Here is a 20,316-nt window from a genome sequence, read left to right on the forward strand (position 1 = left end):
CACACACACACACACACACACACACACACACACACACACACACACACACCCTATTTAACTTCAAGTACAATACAAGTTCAAGTTACTTAAAATTTCTGACTTGCAGCCATAAAAACAGAAATGTGACGCTGTATGTGTTAAGCTTCCTCAGGCCTTAAACCGTGAGGCAGGTAAACAGCTGCTGGACTTGTTGCAGTGCAGCTTGCTGGTATCAGACTTCATATGAATTTGCTCACACCTGCCCGTAAGCCCACACCTTGGATTCACTCCCTCCCTCCCTCACTGGTGCTTGTTTATGCGCATGTCTCTGTACACGCTTGAGCGATGTGGGAAAATGCTAGTTACAGCCCCGCTGAGCTCCTCTTCTCCCTTACCTAAACTATTTGAGTGAAGGGGGAGGGGCTGAGTGTACTGTAGCAGCCCGTGGGAGTTGCCTTGAACAGGTACATTCAGAGGGAAAGACACAGTGAGAAGTCCTGGTTGTATTTCCTGGTGTCAGCTGAGCAGGGCTTTAGAGAGAGAAAAAAACAAACAGAAAAATAATATTCAGAATGGCGGGATCTGGGTAAGGAGGATCTGTGAAACAAGGATTTTTAGATGGTGTGTGTCCTGAACGAGTCCAGCACATATTTGACAGATCCTGGAATCCCTCGGAAAACTCCCCTCAGAAGAGGGGATGAGGTCAGGCGTGGAGAGGGGAAAGCCTGGTGAGTGAGTCGAAACGAGTGCAGCAGCGGCGCTTTTAATTGACGGTGAAGTGACAGTCAGYCCTGTAATTTGTGGAGGTTTGAGTGAGAGGTTTTACTCTGGCAGGTGTCATGTCTGATAGTGGGTCACATGTTTCAGCGTTGAGCCGTTAGGAGACTTTAACCTGCACTGACCTCAGATAACCTGTTATTGTCCAAACCTTGGAACAATCACGGAATAAATAATTAATTGCCTTGTTATCCTGACATGAAAATAATAAATTGCATTTGTGAATGTATGGCAGTGAGGATGACTCTTATTGTTTTATTTTTGTCTCAGGAAACCTTTAGATTCATGACGGGGAAGGTTGCATCTTCTTGATGACTAGGTCACATTCCATGAACTTTCTATTTGTCTCCAAACACACTACTGTTAAACCAGTCTGCAGGCAATATTGTTAATGTAAACAAGTTTTTATTCATGGCTGTCTTTCTATTACACAGCATTTTTATTTTTTGCTACATTTTTTTCACTTATTTTCCATCTTGCTCACATTTTTCAACCATGGTTGAACTGCGGCTCAATAAAAATAGAATTAACTCTTTACAGCAGACGTGTCAAACTCATTTTCACCAAGGGTCACGTAAGCTTTACGGTGGCCCTCATAGGCCCAGTTGTAATTAACTTTGACTTTTTCATTTAAACTAAACACAAAATATCATGTTCCTTATCTCATTGCTATGGCAAAGCTATGCTAACAAACATTACTTAAGTTCTATATAGTAGTTTGTGCATGGAAAAAGCATTTTAACATGTCCTATTAAAAACATTGAAAAGTGCTATGTGTACAACTGACTGAATGCTAAATAAATAATACTGAAAATTTTAATAAAAGTAAAAGTAAGAGAGTTTTATACACTGTTGAGTTGTGGTGAGTAGCTGCTATCTTGAATTCGGAACTCTCCCACTTTCTGACTGGGAATTCCCACTGGAGAGGCATTCCATGTGTAAGTGGGAAATTCCAACTTCCCAGTGCAACTGGGTCACAGCAAAAGTAGCCAGAGAAAATGCAACAAAATGGTGATTTTACGCAAAGTTTGCTGGCTGCTTTTAAACCCTGCCATTTCACAGGTAAAAACAATGAACATGAGAGTTTGTAGGCAATGCTGGCTTTAAAGCAGCTCATTTTAAGACATTAATACATCTTTGAAGCTCCCGCGGGCCACATAATGCCATGATTTTACAATTTGTAAATGTGTTTGAAAAAATGTCCAATCTAAACATTACTCTTTAAAAGCTTCTCAAGTTTTTCTATCAAATTATTTCAAGGTGTGAATATCACAGTTATTTGTTTTAAAGCAAAACCAAAGACCTGGTGGCTAAATTATTTTTGTGACCCCTGCTCAATCTGTTGAACTCAGTTACACTCTTCTGTGACTCTTTTGAAATTGCTACTATTCTCACTTATGTCATTTCTAGTTTGTCTTGCACATTATTCATGTAATCACTGGTGCTTGTTGCCATCCTAGCAGGCTCTGTATAATCATAGCTGTTGATGATTTCCCAGGAGCATTGAGAGAAAAGTTCTGATTGGGATCTTTCGCAGGGATTAATTCACATCAAGCATTTGTTATTCGCTTCTGTCAGCCGCACACCAACAGTTCAGATTACATTTCAGATTACACTGTTTCTGTAGCCCTCACAGTTGTCAGTCGGAGACAGTTTAATGACCAACACGGTGTCATTAGAGTAGGATTAATCCTCAAGATTAAACCCTTCTCTTAACCAAGCTGTGAAACAGAAACCTCTTTGATTACTCGAATACAGCCTCTTAATGACAAACCGAATCAGGTTAGGGCAGTGGATTCTTGCCAACATTTATATGCCTCCATATGACAGTGTTTATTTTTATCATACAGAGAAAAACAGGTATATTTTGTATTCCTTGAAACCAAAGGAATGTGTAAGCCTCACTTTAATTCACTTAAAATTGTGTATTTATTTAAAGTTTTAACAAAAGAGGCTGTTTTCTCTTTCATCCTATGTCACAGCAACATTAAGCCAGAAGTTCAAAGAGGCATTTAACCCCAATCAATTTATTTTAGAAGCTTAATCCAACCAAAAACACCTAAAGTCAAACACTAAATACAATTTCTACTAATTGACAAGGCTGAAACGACAATAAAATAACAACACTGATTCTTAGTATCCATGTTGATGTATGCATACAGCCACTGCATAAATGCGTATAGTTGTGGGCTTTCTTCTGTTTCCTGTCGGCTTAGTTTGACAAGATTATTGCAGGAGCAGCTGATTTTGTTCCTAGGTGTGTGATTGCCACCTTTCTCTAACTTTGCCTCAGGAACATGCTCCCTCAGGTGAGAGCTACTCTGCCTTCTTTGTGGCACACAGTTGACAATTTAGAGCAAGTCGCTTAGAATCAGCAGCCTGTCAAAATCAAGTCAGGGATATTGGCAGAGCAACTAGTAATCATGAGTCAAGCCACTTTATGAAGTCATATTGTATTTCAGCTGGGAGAAACTGATTGGAGCCTTTATAATGTCCCATTTATCTATGTTTGAAGACCTCGGAATAATCAAATTTAATCCAAAACGAAAGCAAAAAAAAAAAAAAAGTCAATGTTATAAATCAAACTCAGCCCTCTGTTTGGGTCTTAGACAATACCCATTCTTCTACAGCTCATCTAATTTACAGAGCCTGCTTTCTGCAGATCACTGAAAAGGCGACGCACATTTGCAGTGGCAGTCGTTTTCGTTTTGTGGCTTTATTTACAGATGCTGTCAGCAGAAGCTCGATTCATTTCCAAAACGGAACAAATGTTTTTTTCACTAACACCAGCGACAGATTCCAGATCCCAAAATTTTTTTAGAGCAAACTTGGATTTTTTTGACACCTTAGTAATATTCTTTTTCCCCATGCCAAATCATCACTGTCATCTTATGACACATCGAAACAAYGCTTTTTATTTTTGGCAACGGAGCGTGCTCGCTGATACGTCTTTGATTGGTTTGAAAGATTGTAGGGTGTCGTCATGGTGGCAGGTAGGCAGACGGTTCTGTGTGCGTGTGTGATGAAATATCCATGGTGACACATTGACTGGCCTCTTATTTGGCTCAGGCTATTAATAACAACACCTTAGTTTGTTCCAGAAAAGGTCATTTTTTTCAACTATAAGCACTCAAATGCACCTTCACACTTGCTCCGTTGCACACACATTGGTGCACATGTGACAAGGTCACAATCCTCCACGAGAAAACTTTGCAAATAAAAGTTTGTCTCTTATTAACTGTAAAATAAACCCCAAATTTCTATCAATCTGAAACACGATTGTTAACATGCCAACTCAGACACCAATATACACATCATTAGTCATACAAGAAAACAAAGAACTAGTGCAAATTTCTGCAATTACAGTCTCCTCCTCTTTTGTTTTCTTTGATTCTTTATTTCTCACCTGAATGCCTGCAAAGCCAAAATCCTGGGTGATAAATGGTGTAAAGCTAAAAAGGAAACCATGAAAGGCTGTAGCTGGTAGCTTGCACGTTCATCTTCATGGCTGTAAAATTATGTATTTATTTTTTGCTAACATGCAGTTTCTCATTTCCTCAGTTTTTCATGGTCTTTGCATCGGTTTTCTAAAACTCAGTTTAAAAACTGACTGGAATCATGTGTTGACATACTGTCTATTACATTTCATACCAGTAACATGTTTTGAAGAACACAAGATAAACACAATAAAATAGTGGCTAAGTTGTGACCTTGAGAACAGCATTTATTTAAATTTTCTTTTTTTTTTTATTTGTCAAAAAAGACATTTGAAAGCATGTTTAGCGTTCAGCCTGTGGGAAAAAACAGATAGAAAAAAAAATAAACAAATTTAAGGGGTAGAAAGCCAAATGTCTTTCCATCATCTAATTGCAAGCTTAAATTTACAAATCAGTGAAAAAGGKTTTATAATTGGCACTGCCTCTGCTAATGGGATACAAACATTTTAAGACTGTAATTGGTGAAGAAGCTAAACTGTCTCACTGAACTTTTGTTCTGCTCTGTAAAATTAGATTTGGTAAATTACAGGAACATTTCTGAAAACAGTTGTCAGTCAACAGTTTGCCATTGAATCAACAATTATGCCCTAAAATAATGCAAAAAATATATAAGTTAAAAACAACAACAACGCTTATTATAAATAAGATGAAGTAATCCTGGCAGTTTTCTTAGACAAACTATGGCTACGTTCACACTGCAGTCAAATCTGACCCGAGTCCAGTTATTTGTTTCCCTATGTGACCAATATTGGATTTTTTTCATCTGAATGTGACAAATCCGATTTTTTTTAATCTGCCCCAGGCCTTTTCAGTGTGTGATGCTGAATAATATACATATATCTGAYGTTTTTCAAAGTGACTGCAGTCTGAACACTTGTGTCGCATTTCATCTGACTTTTACACCTGTGAAATGGGGGTGAGCAGATCGATCCGTATAATAATGATACTAAACTTGAGTCGTGTGGTTTAAATCTTGTAACTCCACAAGTCTTMAGCTACAGAACATCAGTCAAGTTTCTTTGTCAATGTTATTTTCTTTTTTATTTTCCATATCCTGGGTGACTGTGAATCCACACAGACATATGATRGTAACGTCCAACATCAGTGACGAACCGTGTACAATACTAATGTTACTCCATCGATACTTTACTTTCAGCACATMGCTTCGTTCAAAAAATAAAATACTGCAAACTGTAAACACTGAACTAAACAAGCACGGCAGATAATTATTTAATCGGCTTTGATTGCACATCAATTCCAGAATCATTGTGCTAACAAGTAGCATCCATGTTTAGCTATATCTGTAAACAGCCAGCTGAATGCATATCGTATAGCAGTGCTGTGGCATTCAAACTGGGGTCAGATAGAAACCGCATTTAAGCTATAATATGAACGTCCTTGCAAAAAAAAAAAGAAATAAAAAAGAAAGAGAATTCAGCATTAAGACATGCAGTGTGAACCTAACCTAAGAAATTGGGAAAAACCCTATAGGCTAATCAATCAAAATTTAAAAATCCCATATTACATATCTAAGTATTACCAAACATATAACAAGCTACCATCAATGAAATGCCTTTGTAAAGGAGGGCAATGTTTCTGAGACACAATGCAAACAATTTTTGGCATTTAAAATATGATAAATGTGTGCTTGAACTGTTGAAAAAAATTTAATCAAATAAATTGAACCTGTAATTCAAAGAAGAAAACAATTTGCTTTTGAAACTGCGCCCATAATCTCCCCATGAGGCAGTTACAGGCACAGAGTTGTTAAAAGTAGAGCTGATTCACTTCTTTTTTTAACATACTGTAAAGAGATTTTTTCCCCCAACCTTTTATTGTGCTTCTACTATCTGTGAATATTTAAAACTGTCTAAATTTCTCATAGTATCCCAACTTTTTAAGAGGCTGGCTTCCAGTTATCTTCTATCTAAAATCTATCTACAATAACCTCGGGTCCATCGTATTGTGTTTCATGGAAACTCTGTTGTTAATCTCCATGACAAAGAGTTCAGAAAGCTGCTTTATAAATCTGTCCATCTGCACCCTCAGACAGACAAGTGATCTTACTGTTCATAGTTTTCACTTCAAAGATGGCAGAAATCCTTTAAAGCAAACACGTTGTTTTGATGTATTTCCCAGGTTGTGTAAATGAGAGAGCTGCTTACGCAACTCTGTTAAATGRTGCTGCAAGGAAGACAGCTTTTAATCCCTGTTTAGTCTTTTTTAAGTAAAAATGTAGTTTTACCCTATTTAGACATCAATATGGTGCTGCAGGTGAAAAGATGTAAGTCATTATTTGCATGTATGCGCATTTTTTTATTTGTATTTTTTCCAAGAAGAAAATAGACCATACCATCCACGGAGAGGATTTTAAGCGAAAGGACACAGATAGTGATGGAATGTGACTGAGATTACTCCCTATCTTTCTCTCCAATCAGCTTTATGCTCACTGTTCAGCTTTGTTCTGAGCCTCACTTTCACACAAGTTCAGCCCCCCATTACCCCAAGGACCTGAAGCATGAAATAGGCTCGCCAGCTTGTGGATGTCAGATTCTGTAACATTAAAGCACACTGTACTTGATCAACACTTGAAAAAAAAAAGAAAGAAAAAAAAAGAAAAGATAAAGGGAAGAAGTCAAGCTGGAAGGGTTGCTGTCATTGAAAATGTTTTTGATGTGTTCATTGTAAAAAAAAATGTGTGGCTTTTAGATTTTATAGAATTTAGAGTTTAATTTACAAAAAAATTAATCTACTTATGCTTAATTTTTCAAGATAAAATCAGCAAAAGCAGTTCTTAAAAATATTTTGCTAACGGACAAACAGGGTTGACTCCAGCAGGTAATCCTTAAATTTTAAGCTGAGATGTAAATATGAGTTATTCCAGACTGAAGACTTCAGAGTCTTCCATGCTGGTGTTTTCCTCAATGAACCACAGCCCCATTTTCTTTTTTTCTTTTTTTTCCTTTTTTTGTTATCCTAAATGTCAATTTGTCTTCATCACTGTCTCAGCTAATAAAAGAAAATTAGTTTGATCTATATGATTGAGGGCCCAAAGGCAAGCTATTTCTTTGTTTAGTATTTTTTTTTCTACTGCTCATCAGCCACAAGGCTGTCAACTCCTCTGGCGACGCATTGAGATTGTTCGGCTCACCAGAATTGACTGGTTAATCTGAAACGATGCAGTGCCAGACAGAACAGACACTACAGACTGCCTTCATCAGTCAGAGCTCAGGCGTTACAACTGTCATGACCCGCTGATGAATCTGCTATCACTGGTCCATAAAAATGAGGATATGTTTGTGTGACACACTGAGAAAATGAGACTCTAAAGTTTTATTAATGTCCCCGCTAACTCATTTGAGAAGAAAGGCTGTTTGAAATGTATTTGGGCTTTCTGCTCAGCATGATATGTTCAGGATCAGATTAGAAAGAATGTAAAAATGATGCATGTCAGTGCTGGTTTTTCATGTACTTCCCTGATAATCCTTTTTATGACCTAAACTTAAATAATRTTTATTGGCAACTTCTGCACAAGCCTAAATCTCCGAGTAATTAAATTTATATGTATTGTGAAATCATTCTTACTCTGTGTAGCATTTTATTTGGTGGTACTACAGTTATTTTCAGGGAATCTTAAAAACAACGGTTTTGAATATGTCATTTAAAACTGATGTGCAATTTATGTCTGTTGTTGCAGTCACCATTGGCAGCCAGGCTAAGTTGAAACAGTTGTGTTACATTTGTGTAGAAGGAATAAACTTTTGCTGCCGACCAAGCACAGCAGCCTTCACCATCAGGGCAATACTATACGCAAAACCTACCCTAAAATAAAGAAATWAACACAACAAGTACCGCTGCATTTCTCTAAAAGGAAGTTAACATATTTTATTGCAGAAAAGTACTTACATTTTACTACATATTTTCTTTGAATAAGAAGCACTTACAGGAAGTAAAARGTGACACTGCAAGGAACTCCCTGAGCAGTTCTGCAAAAATGTTTTGCGAGACCCATTATTAACTACATAATCACCATCCAACACTCTAACATCAATCATTTATTTACACAAGTCTGCGGGGTCCCGTAAAGGGTTAAACTATTAACCTGCAGTCTGTGAACATTTTCAGACAATCTGTTTGAATACAGATTGTGAGTGCAGGAACAGGGCTCAGTTGCAGGTCCAAAACAAATAAGAGGATGTGAATTGTTGCCTCCCATCATGAAAGCACTTGTTGCCCACATTCTTGACCCGAGCTGCTCTTATATCCCCTTTCTTATTCAACGCATTCCTGAATTGGGTTGTGCCTTTGTGATACAATATGTGCTGCATTTATTTACCTTCATTTAACCAGGCAAAGCCAGTTGAGATCACACGTCTCTTTGGCAAGGGAGACCTGGGCTTGAAGACAATGAAGGAAGAAACTGTAGTACCTGGAAAAGAAAAATCTTGTGCAAACATGAAATCATACAACATACAATATCCACACAGTGAGACCCCACATCCAAATTGTGGATTGAACCCAGGACTGTTTTGCTGAGGCAACAGTGCTAACCACTAAGCTATTGTGTTGCAGTGCACTTGATTCTGCACACCACCATTTGTCTATTTGCTAGTSGCATAAAGTTGGTTCTTAACAATCATAAAGATGACACTGTTTGTGACTGTAGGTTTGAAAGGAAATTATTTTGTAGCACTGTGGTTAAGTTGATTTAGTCAAACATGATATATGCTGAACAGCAGCACTCAGAGTGGTGCATAAACATCATCTAAACTACATTTAAAAACACTGTCAKGATTTTATGATGCTTTTTTATATTATGTAAATATTGTTCAGTTTTTTTCGCAGCAGGTTTTGTCATTGTGTTGTATACAAGGTGGACCATTCTGTTGCAGCAGCAACAATAAAATTGCCATCATTGTGCTTTAACTGCAGACTGCATACAAATTCTGTAGAAACAATAAGTCCGTTAATTGATTTTGTCGCCAGTATTGGGTAAAAATTGAACTCCATTCTGTCTTTCCCTCCCACGCTCGCGAAAGACGGAAAAACCAATCTAAAAATGACCCCCCTCTAGACACTCACTGTCGTTCTCCATCAATTTTCCACCTCCACCGCTGTTCCAGCCAAGGCCAATTTCAGCTGCCTCATGGCCAATGAAATCTCTGACAGATTGCTGGACGTTTTTGCAACTTTCGTTGTGGGAAAGGAGGAACTGCGAGACACAGGAACAGCTTTAGAGAACAGAGATTGTGGGGGACAGAGTGACATAAAGACAGGCAGATAAAAAAAGGCCTCATATTGACATATTCTATGAACTTTAAAAGTATGAGCTCCAAAGACTTGTAATAGTTTCCTGAGAAGTTTTTGGTAAATCTAAATTGAATTCATAGACTTTTCCTAGCAAACTAAGTTGGTTGCAAAGGGTGTTCAGACCCATAAAAGAAGTCTTTGTAATTTGTAATTTTCTAATGAAATGTTTAATCACCTTTCCCCACCATTGAGCATAAATACAGCCTGATAMGTTTTACATCCTCAGAGAAGTGCTGATACTTTGGAAAAAAAATTAATGACTGCTTTCCACCATACCAAAACTGTCACACAACAGCTGCAGGATTATTTAGGGAGACATTTTAAGCCATTTGGGTTAAACCATACAAATAGGAAATGACACTGATCAGATTCATAAATCACTGGCTCCTGTTGCATGTCAGCTGATTTATGGCTGCTATTATGCAAATGCACACATTTCAGCAGTCATTTAGATCAGTGGCCGAGGATGGGGATTTTATTTACTGTTTCAGTGAATCATATTAAGTAGCAAGCGAGTCTGTAAATGGAATTGGAACAGAATGAAAGCAGACATAAAGAGGGATCATTGAACGTACATAACTCATAGATCATTTTTTAGACTGTTCCCCAAAGCCACAGTCTGTTCCCTGTAGCATTCTCTACAAGACATGTTGAAGACTTAAAAAACACTAAATAAGCTTTACGTGTTTATGCCTTTAACTTGAAAATATAATGTTATTGTGTAGCTGAAGAGGCAACAGTGGGCCACTGTAGCAAAATAATACTGCTGAATGGGCAGTGAGGATGACAATAACAGCACTGCACTGAGCTTCACTAACTTAAGGTCAGCAGCTAAGTAACACATCATCTTTTGACCACAGCCTACAGTTTACCTGATATTTTGCTTTGCAGAGTTTGACAAACTGTACCTCCAAAGCTTCGATCAGTTTTATTTTAAATCCGTAAGCACAGTTTGCATTGTCAGTAACCATGATCGTTCTATATGTTTTAAATTATCCAGGAGCCATGGATAAAAGTTTACATCCAGTCATTTTTACAGTATTCATATGTCAAACTTGCTTTGTTTTATRTTCCTCCTTGTRCAAATATTCGATAAATGCTGCAATRGAAGAACTTTTACTTTGAAGTGTTTTCACTGCCCTTGTGCCTTCTGTGTTCGTCCTTGTGTTTCTGCCTTTGCATGGTCATTAAAAGTAAATTTATTCCKGTGACTATTACTGGATTTACTGAGGTTGATTCTTTCCAGAATGGGACAAGTCTTTGGGTTCCTCAATATGGTGCTGCCTGAGTTGCCATCTAAAATGTGTCTCCATTATCAGCTCCATTAAGTATAACTCTGTGTGTAATGACACTTGACTCACCTGCATTTTTCTCTTGACCCTTTTTCTAATTACTCCTTTAACAATTCACTAYTATTATTTAGCAGGCAGCTCTTATCCTTAATCACATACATTTAGTCAAGTTAGTAGACTCAAAGGGTCACTTTCCTTCAGGCAGTGAACTCATCATAAAGATTTTTTAYTTTATTTTCAGAGTAGAACATATAAGGAAGAGTGTTTTTAATGTTGTTAAATAGCATAAGAATAGTATTAAACCATGCTATGCATGTGAGATGATGCAGTGGCATGTGTTTTGATCTTTTTTAAAAATTTAACATGATTTTTCCTTCTGAGAAAACTTTAATGTTCTTCCAAAAGTTCAAAGTCTTTTCTGGAAAAATAAATATATACTATTGTGGTTCAAGGATCAACTTCTATCATTTAGTCAGCATTTTTTAACTTGTTTAGTTTTTATCAAATTTTATACAACTTTTAATGATAAAGTCAAAGATATGTATAATCAGTACTGAAAAATATATATAAAACAGAGAATGCTTTATTTGCAATAAAATTTAAAAAAATCATTAAATCCCACCTACCTTTACCTTTTGAAGTTCTATAAAATTGTTGGACTTTTGCTGTACTTGCTAAAATTACTGCACACTAGTATTTGTATACATTTTCCTTTTATACATGTCTCTATGTTAAATGAATTTCCAACCTTTAGAGCTATATGTATTTTAGCTTTAAATGGCTCTTGGTATTATGACAAATCTGCCTATTTTTCCTAMATTTTGCCATCCAATTGCTAATTTACTTAGATGATGGTAGTGGAGATGTGGTGGAAGAATATGAAGCAATTTATGCAGCACTTGAGCTTTTTAACACCCTACCCCCACCCCTTAACCCTGAGGATGCAAAAAAAGAGCTGAATGACTCCATCTCCCTCTACAAAATAAATCCATAAGTACATCCAGTGTGCAAAATGGTTCATATTTATATTTTTTTACCCATTCAATTTTATTTTATTTATTCTGAGACTTGAAGTGARAAATATGAGCATTATTTTTCTCTGTTGTGGCTTGTTTAAAAAGTTGCTGGTGTCGGTGTTTTGAGAATTTGTTTTTCAGTGACTCAGGATAGAAAAAAATATATTTTCCCCCTAGGTTTTGTTTTCTTTTTGTTATTTGTTTCTTTGTGATAAAGTCACAGAAGAACACTTTGAAGCAACATTGAGTGAATATTAAATGGATGTCATTATTCTCGTCACAGTGGGTTCAAAAAAAGTTATTTCAGCATCAGTGCCTTGTCTGTATTTATCTTCTAGAAACCCATGAATCTTTTAGATTGTTTTTTTTATTACTGAAAGTAGGTAATTTTGTGCTGCAGTTATTTCAATCAGAAATGAAATTTTAGCTGCCTTATGCTGACCTTTATTCAGTTTTCCATTTTTGACAGAACAGCTTCTGCTGCAATTTACACTGTGTGTGTGAGTCTGGAGTCCAAAAACCCATTTTCATCTGATTTTATTTTGACATATGAACCATTTTCTTTTCACTCTACCGGCATTAAAAAAGTTCCATATTTCTGAATTTGCCCCCTCAAACCTTTCCTCCTTCTTTCCTGTGTGTTGTAGTTCTGCTGCGCGAGGAGGTGGCCCAGCTCCAGGAGGAGGTGCACCTGCTGCGGCAGATGAAGGACATGTTGAGTAAGGACTTGGAGGAGACCCAGGGAGGCTGCTCGGCTGACGTCCTCTCTGCCACTGAGCTCCGGGTTCAGCTGGCTCAGAAGGAGCAGGAACTGGATCGAGCCAAGGAGGCTTTACAAGGTAAACAAGTAGATGTGTGTGCTATTTCAACAATGACATCTTTATTATAGGAAGAGGATATAAACAATGACACAAGAGACAACATTCATTTTTGTTCTTCAGGGAATTATTTGGGTTCTTTTCTAATATTGATTTCTATCTGGTAAAAGCAAATTCAATAATTTTTACAACATCGTGGTGCACAACTAACATTTATTTGTGAAATATCTTCTGCAGAGGTGTCAAACTCTGTTGCACTAGGAAACCATAATTCAAATATTCTCTCTTATTCTTTACTGAAAAAAGTTATATAATAAACAATTCTTATAGAAATAAGAATGACCTTTTCCAAATTATGTTTTGTGGAGCTTTTAGAAGAAATGTAATGGATAAACTAAAACAGATTACATTTACAAAGAAATAGATTTAGTATTCATTTCTTAAGCCTTACACTCTATTCAGAACTTTTTCATTTATTATTTCTTAGATACATTTCTGAGATAATCTTATCACAAATCAGTAAAAAATTAATTAAAAAAATTTAAAATTAAGAATAAGAAAAATTCTCTTTAAAACAAGAAGAGAACACAGGAAAGTATTTCAATTCTCTTTTGCTCTTCCCACATCAAAAAACATAATAAAATRATATTATTTAAAAATGTATTTTCTTGGCTTAGACTGGCATGAGAAAACTGACAAAAACCATGAAAAGCCATCAAACTATTTTACATTTTATGACCTTTGAAGCCAGATGAAATGTTAACGAGGGCCAGATTTGGCCTGTGGACCTTGAGTTGGACACATGATCTAGTGTATGCAGTACCTAAAGTATACACTATATGGCCAAAATGTTTATAGCTTAACTTTATATGAAAGAACCATGAAGCAAGAAAACTCTTGTATTAAACTTGCTCAAGTAAAAAATGAAATCCTGATACTGAAACTTGAAACTAAAACAAGCGCAGAAATGAAGAACTACAATAAAATGAGATTTGTTTGAAATGTTTTAGTATTTGTTCATTTGTAYAACTGAAATGACTTTTTGTCTTTTGAGACAGCTGCATTTTCTTTCAGTATCTTTTGAATCATGTTTTTTTTTTTTACAAATCGAGAGTCCAGATCCTGACTTTGGACAAGATGGTGGTCTCAGCCACCAACCAAAACATATAGATGTTGAAAAACAAAAGTACCACGTCACCCTTATTTGTGCCGTTTTTTTCTCACCGYATTGTTTAATCATTCAGCTCTCAGTTGCTTTGATGTTTCTCTCTTTTTGTTGTTTTTGAGAGAAAGCCTGCTCCATTTTGCTCCATAAGGCTTAAAACCTGTACATGATTTCTTGCCATCATAATGTTACCAAGAGTGCCTGTAACAGCGTGGTTCATGCAGTCCATTAGCCGCATCATGGTCCATTAGCATGTGTTATGTCTGTGAGATGATGTAGTGGTGTGTGAGGAGGGGAGACGACACCGGTGACACAGCCTTTTTGTTCTTTTAAGCAAAACTGTGAGAAGAAATGAGCTGCTCCCACACTGCAGCTTCCATGTAGACAGATGACTATCCAGCACAATCTATTAGATGAGCTTTGGTCATTAGACCAGAAAGATTCATTTTTTTAAAGTGAAATGCCTAGTATTTATTTTAAGTATCACTTGTTGCCTTTCATGCCAAAGGTTTAGACTGAGATCATCTTGAGAAATGACAGCGTTTTAGTCATGTTAGTCAAGTATCGAAGTTATGTGCGCTCTTATGTGATATCCCAAATTCTCACGCAACGTGTTTAAGCTTGAAGTATGGATTGTGAATGATTTTCATCTACAACATGAAATATGTGTTTAGTATCTGTACATCTAACTAAATTATAATCATTTGGCAATGATTGATAAAGTGTGACAGCCATGTTGAACTGGGTTGACTCCTACAGGAAATCCTACATCCAATGAGCAGTTTTATAAAAGTTTTATTAAAGTGCCTGTGACATCATTTTTTGTAACGAACATGAATGCATTTTTGGGAAGAAAACATTAATAACATTTAAAGAAATCATAATGCAGAGATGAACTCTTGTTGAGATATTCACATGTGTACTAACAGGAAGTGATGACAAAGGGGAATGTCTGCAAATGAACAGAACATTGCTACAATGGCTGACAACACAGACTGTCAAAAATAATCTGATGTTTTTTATTAAATTATTTTGAGTGACTATCAGAGATAGGCTACATTCACACTGGAGGCAATTGTGACCCAAATCAGAATTTTTTTTGCCCCATGCGACCCATATCTGATTTTTTTATGACAATTTGAATGCGACAAATCAGATTCAGGTTCAGGTATTAAAAATAAAATAAACAAGCACGTCAGATAATTATTTAATCGGCTGTTATTGAACAGCAACTTCAGATTTGACTTGCTAAGAGTGGCTTCCATGCTAACTCAGTAAACAAACAGGCAGCTGAAATGAGCATTAAGACCTGCAGTGTGAACGTAGCTATAGATGAAGAGGAGTCACTTTCTTTAAGAGGTCCCCTTCGATGGCATTTCCTGTATCACTTTGACTGAGCCAAGTTCAAAAGAAAATATATGTTATGTGGCACAATACATAACATCATGTGTCTATGTGTGTGCAGTGGTGGGCACAGTTCCCTTAAAGCGATATAGCACTAATAGGGGAACTAATTTCCTGATTAGTGCTTTAGAGCTTTTACTAATTTTAAAATTTCCTAGTGGATTAGCACTTGCTAAATTTCCAGGCTAAATTTAGAAGCACTAATTGAAGTCTGTAAATGTTATTGATCAACGCTGTTGTTAACAGCTGAGGGTGAAATCTGTAGCACATTGTGTTCATATGTGTGATTTATCCACTAGGTGACAATATATTGACAATGAACACAAAAACAGCTGTGGAATGTCAATGATAAATCTTAAGAGAGCAACATGGCGATATGTGACTCATGTTGTYTGTTGAAGAATGTTCATGAGTTGACTGGGTTATTTTAGWGCTTTAGAATTAGCTTTTGCTAAAMWTTTCAGTGCATTAGTGCTTTAGAATTAGGGGACCTAAATATTTGAGTTAGTGCTTTAGGGTTAGTGGAACTAATTTTTAGATTAGTGTTGCCCTCCACTGTATATATGCATATGCATACATATGTATGTCACAGGCAGTTCATGAGATATTTTGATAGCACATAGGGTTGGTTTTAGCARTTATGTTTTAGGCCCAGACCTGCACATAGTGTAGCTGTCGAGGGATGTATTGGGGAATATTTTCAGTTACCACACAAAATTGTAAAATTGATATGTTATTGTCAAAAACATCATCACTCACCTTTGCCTTTTAGCAGCAGRTAATAACTGCACATTTAATGAAATTTAATTTTAAGTTTAATAATTTATAACAGTATTTGATTTTCCATCGGGTTTTTTTAGAGCTGAATGTTTGCCTGGTGGGAATATGCAGACAAAAACAGAGAACGTGCGCACTGGAAAGCATTGAAAAAGTTCTGTGCAGTGGATTGCAGGGCATCAAGCAGAGGTGTCATCATGATGACAATGAATCACTCTTTTCAAAGAATTATTTCTCATGAAATGAGGCAGGGTGCAAAACTACCACATGGAATCACACAAAAGCCCACCCTCCTTTTTTTGTTGCAATGACATTTCACTTGAAGATGCCATTCTACGCTTTTCTGAGAGAACTGAACAAAAACGAAATAGGCTGGAGCTGAGCAGAACAGAACACACATTAAATGAAGACTTATCTCTTCCTCAGCTGGATGTTGTTTAGCTCTCTAAACAGCATTCGTATGACTCAGGCATGTTAATGAAGGCTAAAGCTTGGCAGCCCCAGCAGGCGATGACAGTAATCAACCGCTAATAAAAACTTGATAAAAGGGGACTTTGGTTGACTTACAAGCTCCAGAAACATTAAGTGGAGTGGATCTGCACTGCAATTATAAGGGGGGCTGTGGGGAGCGACAGGAAGTGGGCACTCTTGAATCAGAGAGGCAAATTGAAATGACTGAATTTAAGTAAGAAGATGTTCTTGTTGCTGTCATTTCCAAATAATTGTTTGTTTTTWAAAGCAACAGAGAACTGACTGATGTTGAAGATAAAAATGGACCAAAGACGTTAGCATAATTGTGAAAAAGTTTACATTGCTATGTTCCTTATAATCCTGATCTATGTCCACGGTTGTCTCTTGCAATCATCATAAAGTAAATTCAGAACTGATAGCCACTTTATAAACTAAACGTTGTTTTTAAGGCCACCAGAAAAGAGCAGCTATTGTATCAGTGTTTGCTTTTTACTTGTGATGGGTAACAGCTTGTGARTTTGGCTTTGCACCCAGTAATGTTTACAGTTATTCCCAAAAAGGAAGTGGAGAGGCATCTGTCATGTTATTTTATTTTTTTTTCTTTTTGGCCATTTTGTTTTTAAAACTGCATCTGTCACATGTTTAGACTGTGTTTTGCAAAGGTACCTACCAAATTGAGACAGGGCTTGTGGTTGTTGCTATATAAATTAACATAAAGAGAATGAGAAACAAATGTATATCACTCCTTAAAGGAATATTTATATTGTCTGCCACATATTATGACAGTGTCTCATCATCTTATGATCATGCTATTCAACTGACGGCCCACGGGCCATGTCCAACCTGCCACTGACTTAAATTATTATAAAAATACACGTTAAATCAGTTGCAAATTTTTTGTTTATGATTCAGTGCAAAATATAAAATAAATTTAAGCACATCGGCGACAGTGGAGAGGAAAAACTCCCTTGTAAGAGAAAGAAACCTGCAACAGAAMCAGGCTGAGGACAGGTGGCCATCTGCCTTGACTGGTTGGGTTTGGGGGGTGGGGGGCAGAAAAGAGACACAGACAAACACAAAAGCAGTTTAAGCCTATAGCAGCATAACTAAGGAATAACTAAGGAAACCTAAGTATAACTATACGATTTATAAAAAGGAAAGTCTTAAGTCTAGTCTTAAAGGTAGACAGAGTGTCAGCCTCACGGACAGAAACTGGACATTTGTTCCACAAGAGAGGAGCCTGAGAACTGAAAGCTCTGCCTCCCATGCCACTTTTAGAAACTCTAGAAACCACAAGTAAACCTGCAGTCYGAGAGTGAAGTGCTCTGTTATGAAAATGCAAACATAATAAGGTCTTTAATTAGTTGTTGTTCCAGTTCTTATATTGTGAGATGGTACAYGATCTGTTAGTGCTTGAAGTCCTGTATATTTTGGGGATGGCTCTCAGCTACTACCATACAAATTTTAGCTCAGTACACACAATGTGGAGATCAYGGGGTTACCTCCAAATGTTATTATTTGAAGATATAAATCCAAATATTAGTAATTATTAGCTGCTTGTACTTTTGTCCAGTATTGGACATTTTGTTAATACAGACCCCAACCTCTCTCGCACTCACACACACAAAGGCAGGACAAACATTATTGGCTTCACCTTGAAATAACCAAAGTAAGCAAGATCTGTGAGTGAGATGCAAAAACAAGTTCATCCAATCAGAGCGTTTGTGTTGTTTATTGTCGGAAGGGTTAGATTTAAACAMATAAAACTGATTTTTAGATTTGATATTGTGAAAGCTGAATATAGTTGAACATCATAGTTCTCATTAAAAATTGTTTTTGTTTTCACCTTACTATCAACATTTTTTGATGATAAATTCCAGTGAAGTGTACTTGAAGAGCGTGCTTATGTTCCTCAGGCTTTTAGAATTTTTTGTGATTATGTTCCTGAAGACTCTGTAGTCTGTAATACAGTGTGTGTGTGTGTGTGTGTGTGTGTGTGTGTGTGTGTGTGTGTGTGTGTGTGTGTGTTGAAAGGAAGAAACTGGTTGGTTTTAAAGTGGCTGTTAATGATTAAAAAAATGTCCTCGAGAGCATACCTCATTACCTTCGCCAGTTTCCATATGCTGCAGGTTGATTGGAGGTGAGACGTCGACTCAATTAGATTTTTCACGGTTTTTGCAAAGTTGGCAGATTACAAACAACATAGCAGATGTTTGTGCAAAGTGTTGTTTGTCCCAGAAGAATGAAAACGATGACTGGAGAACTTCAGCACAGAGTTGTCATGTTGAAGTTCAACCAGCGAAACACTACAACTGCTGTTTCCCCATTTGTCTTTATTTTGCYTGGATCAAAAAGGACGAGAATGAATTAGCATGACGTACATTCTTGTCTGTATCTAATGTTTGAAATAATACCTGTGAAAATGAAACACAGAAACTAAATTATATGCAGATTTTTCTGGAGCCTGTGATCAAAAACAGAAAATAAGTGGAAGAAATCCACTTTTCAGACTGTTTTTTTTTTTATTCATTTTTTTCTGACTCTTTGTCTTTCTGGCTGGTTGGATTTGTCTGGTTTAATGAATCCTGTATTGTTTCTTTGTTTAGGCTGACTTTACATCTGTTGTGAACCAGATTTTGGCCTCTGAATGCCATTACTATCATCTGGATAACAGCCAATATCTTAAAATCATGTTTTTTAAAGCCTGATAAAAATGCATGTCATGCCCCACACCTTTTGGCAAACARTGAAGTAATGCAGCCATGACAGCCTTTAAACTCTAAATTGGAAATATAACATAGAAACAAATCGGCCACTTATTAAAGAGGTATTTATAAGTTTACACAGCAATTACTTAAACTTTCTCATCAAATATTTCTTTAATGAATTTTCAAAGTATAGTCTGCTTTTCTTTTCTTTTTTTTCTTTTTTTACGGGTTTTAATTAACTTCTTTCCCCTTGGCTAATTACCATCACTAAGGAAACCCCAGATATTTCATAGCTTTTATGAAAGCAGGAGGCACAAATCATCAAAGCGCAGCCTGCTGTGTTTAGTGTCTTTTTTTTTACACTGAAAGCAGCTCCGTCCTTCACTACAAGGTGTTCTCAACAAGCATTAAAACACAAACACACWGACAAACACATAAAAAATGTTCAATCTCAACTGGTTTCCCAAGAGACAACTTTAAACTGGCTCTGCTTTTGTTGACATGAACTCTAGTTTTAAGAAAATGTAGGCTGGCTGACTTTTTAAAACAAAGACAAAATAAGAAGCAAGTTGTCTTTGTGTATTTTGCAGAGGTGTATTTACTTTGTTACCTTTTTTAAYGTGTTTATTTTTTGAGGATTTGTAATTTTACCATTTATTTCAAATTGTGACTATTACTTTTATTTTTTTACATTCAAAACATAAAAAAAATATACTCTTTCACTTTAAACTATTGCACCTCATTACACACTACAAATGTAAATAGGACTGGAAATCATCAAGAAAAGAGTTGTACATGCACTCTAAGAAATGAGTTGTTGAAATTATTTATATTAAGCTGTGTGAACTGCATGCCTTATCATGTAAAGTCTGCTTTCTGTGGAAGAATTCAAGGAAGATTAAAAGAAATGTTAGTTGTCAAATCCAGGGTTGGATTGAGATGATATCTGTGACCTGCAGAGACACGGGGCATGGCTCCATGGTATAATAATCTCAATCTGTACTGGCTTCTGCATCACATCTAACTCTATCAGATTCAGTTCTTCCTGTTTGAAAATTGTGTCACACTGTAGTAATTTTGTAGTTATTTATATATATATATA

The 20,316-nt window shown here is 36.5% G+C and overlaps 1 protein-coding gene across 2 annotated transcripts in view; it reads left to right on the plus strand.

Annotated features, from left to right (window-relative positions):
- The window catches only part of LOC106524179 (kazrin), a 172,003-nt gene that overhangs the window by 138,225 nt on the left and 13,462 nt on the right, over window positions 1–20,316 (plus strand). For both annotated transcript variants that reach the window (XM_014017885.1, XM_014017886.1), the window contains exon 5: window positions 12,519–12,710. In XM_014017885.1, the coding sequence (XP_013873339.1) occupies window positions 12,519–12,710 (192 nt within the window). The remainder of the gene's footprint in view (window positions 1–12,518; window positions 12,711–20,316) is intronic.

This window comes from Austrofundulus limnaeus, unplaced genomic scaffold, assembly GCF_001266775.1.
Source record: "Austrofundulus limnaeus strain Quisiro unplaced genomic scaffold, Austrofundulus_limnaeus-1.0 Scaffold178, whole genome shotgun sequence".
Taxonomy (NCBI): domain Eukaryota; kingdom Metazoa; phylum Chordata; class Actinopteri; order Cyprinodontiformes; family Rivulidae; genus Austrofundulus; species Austrofundulus limnaeus.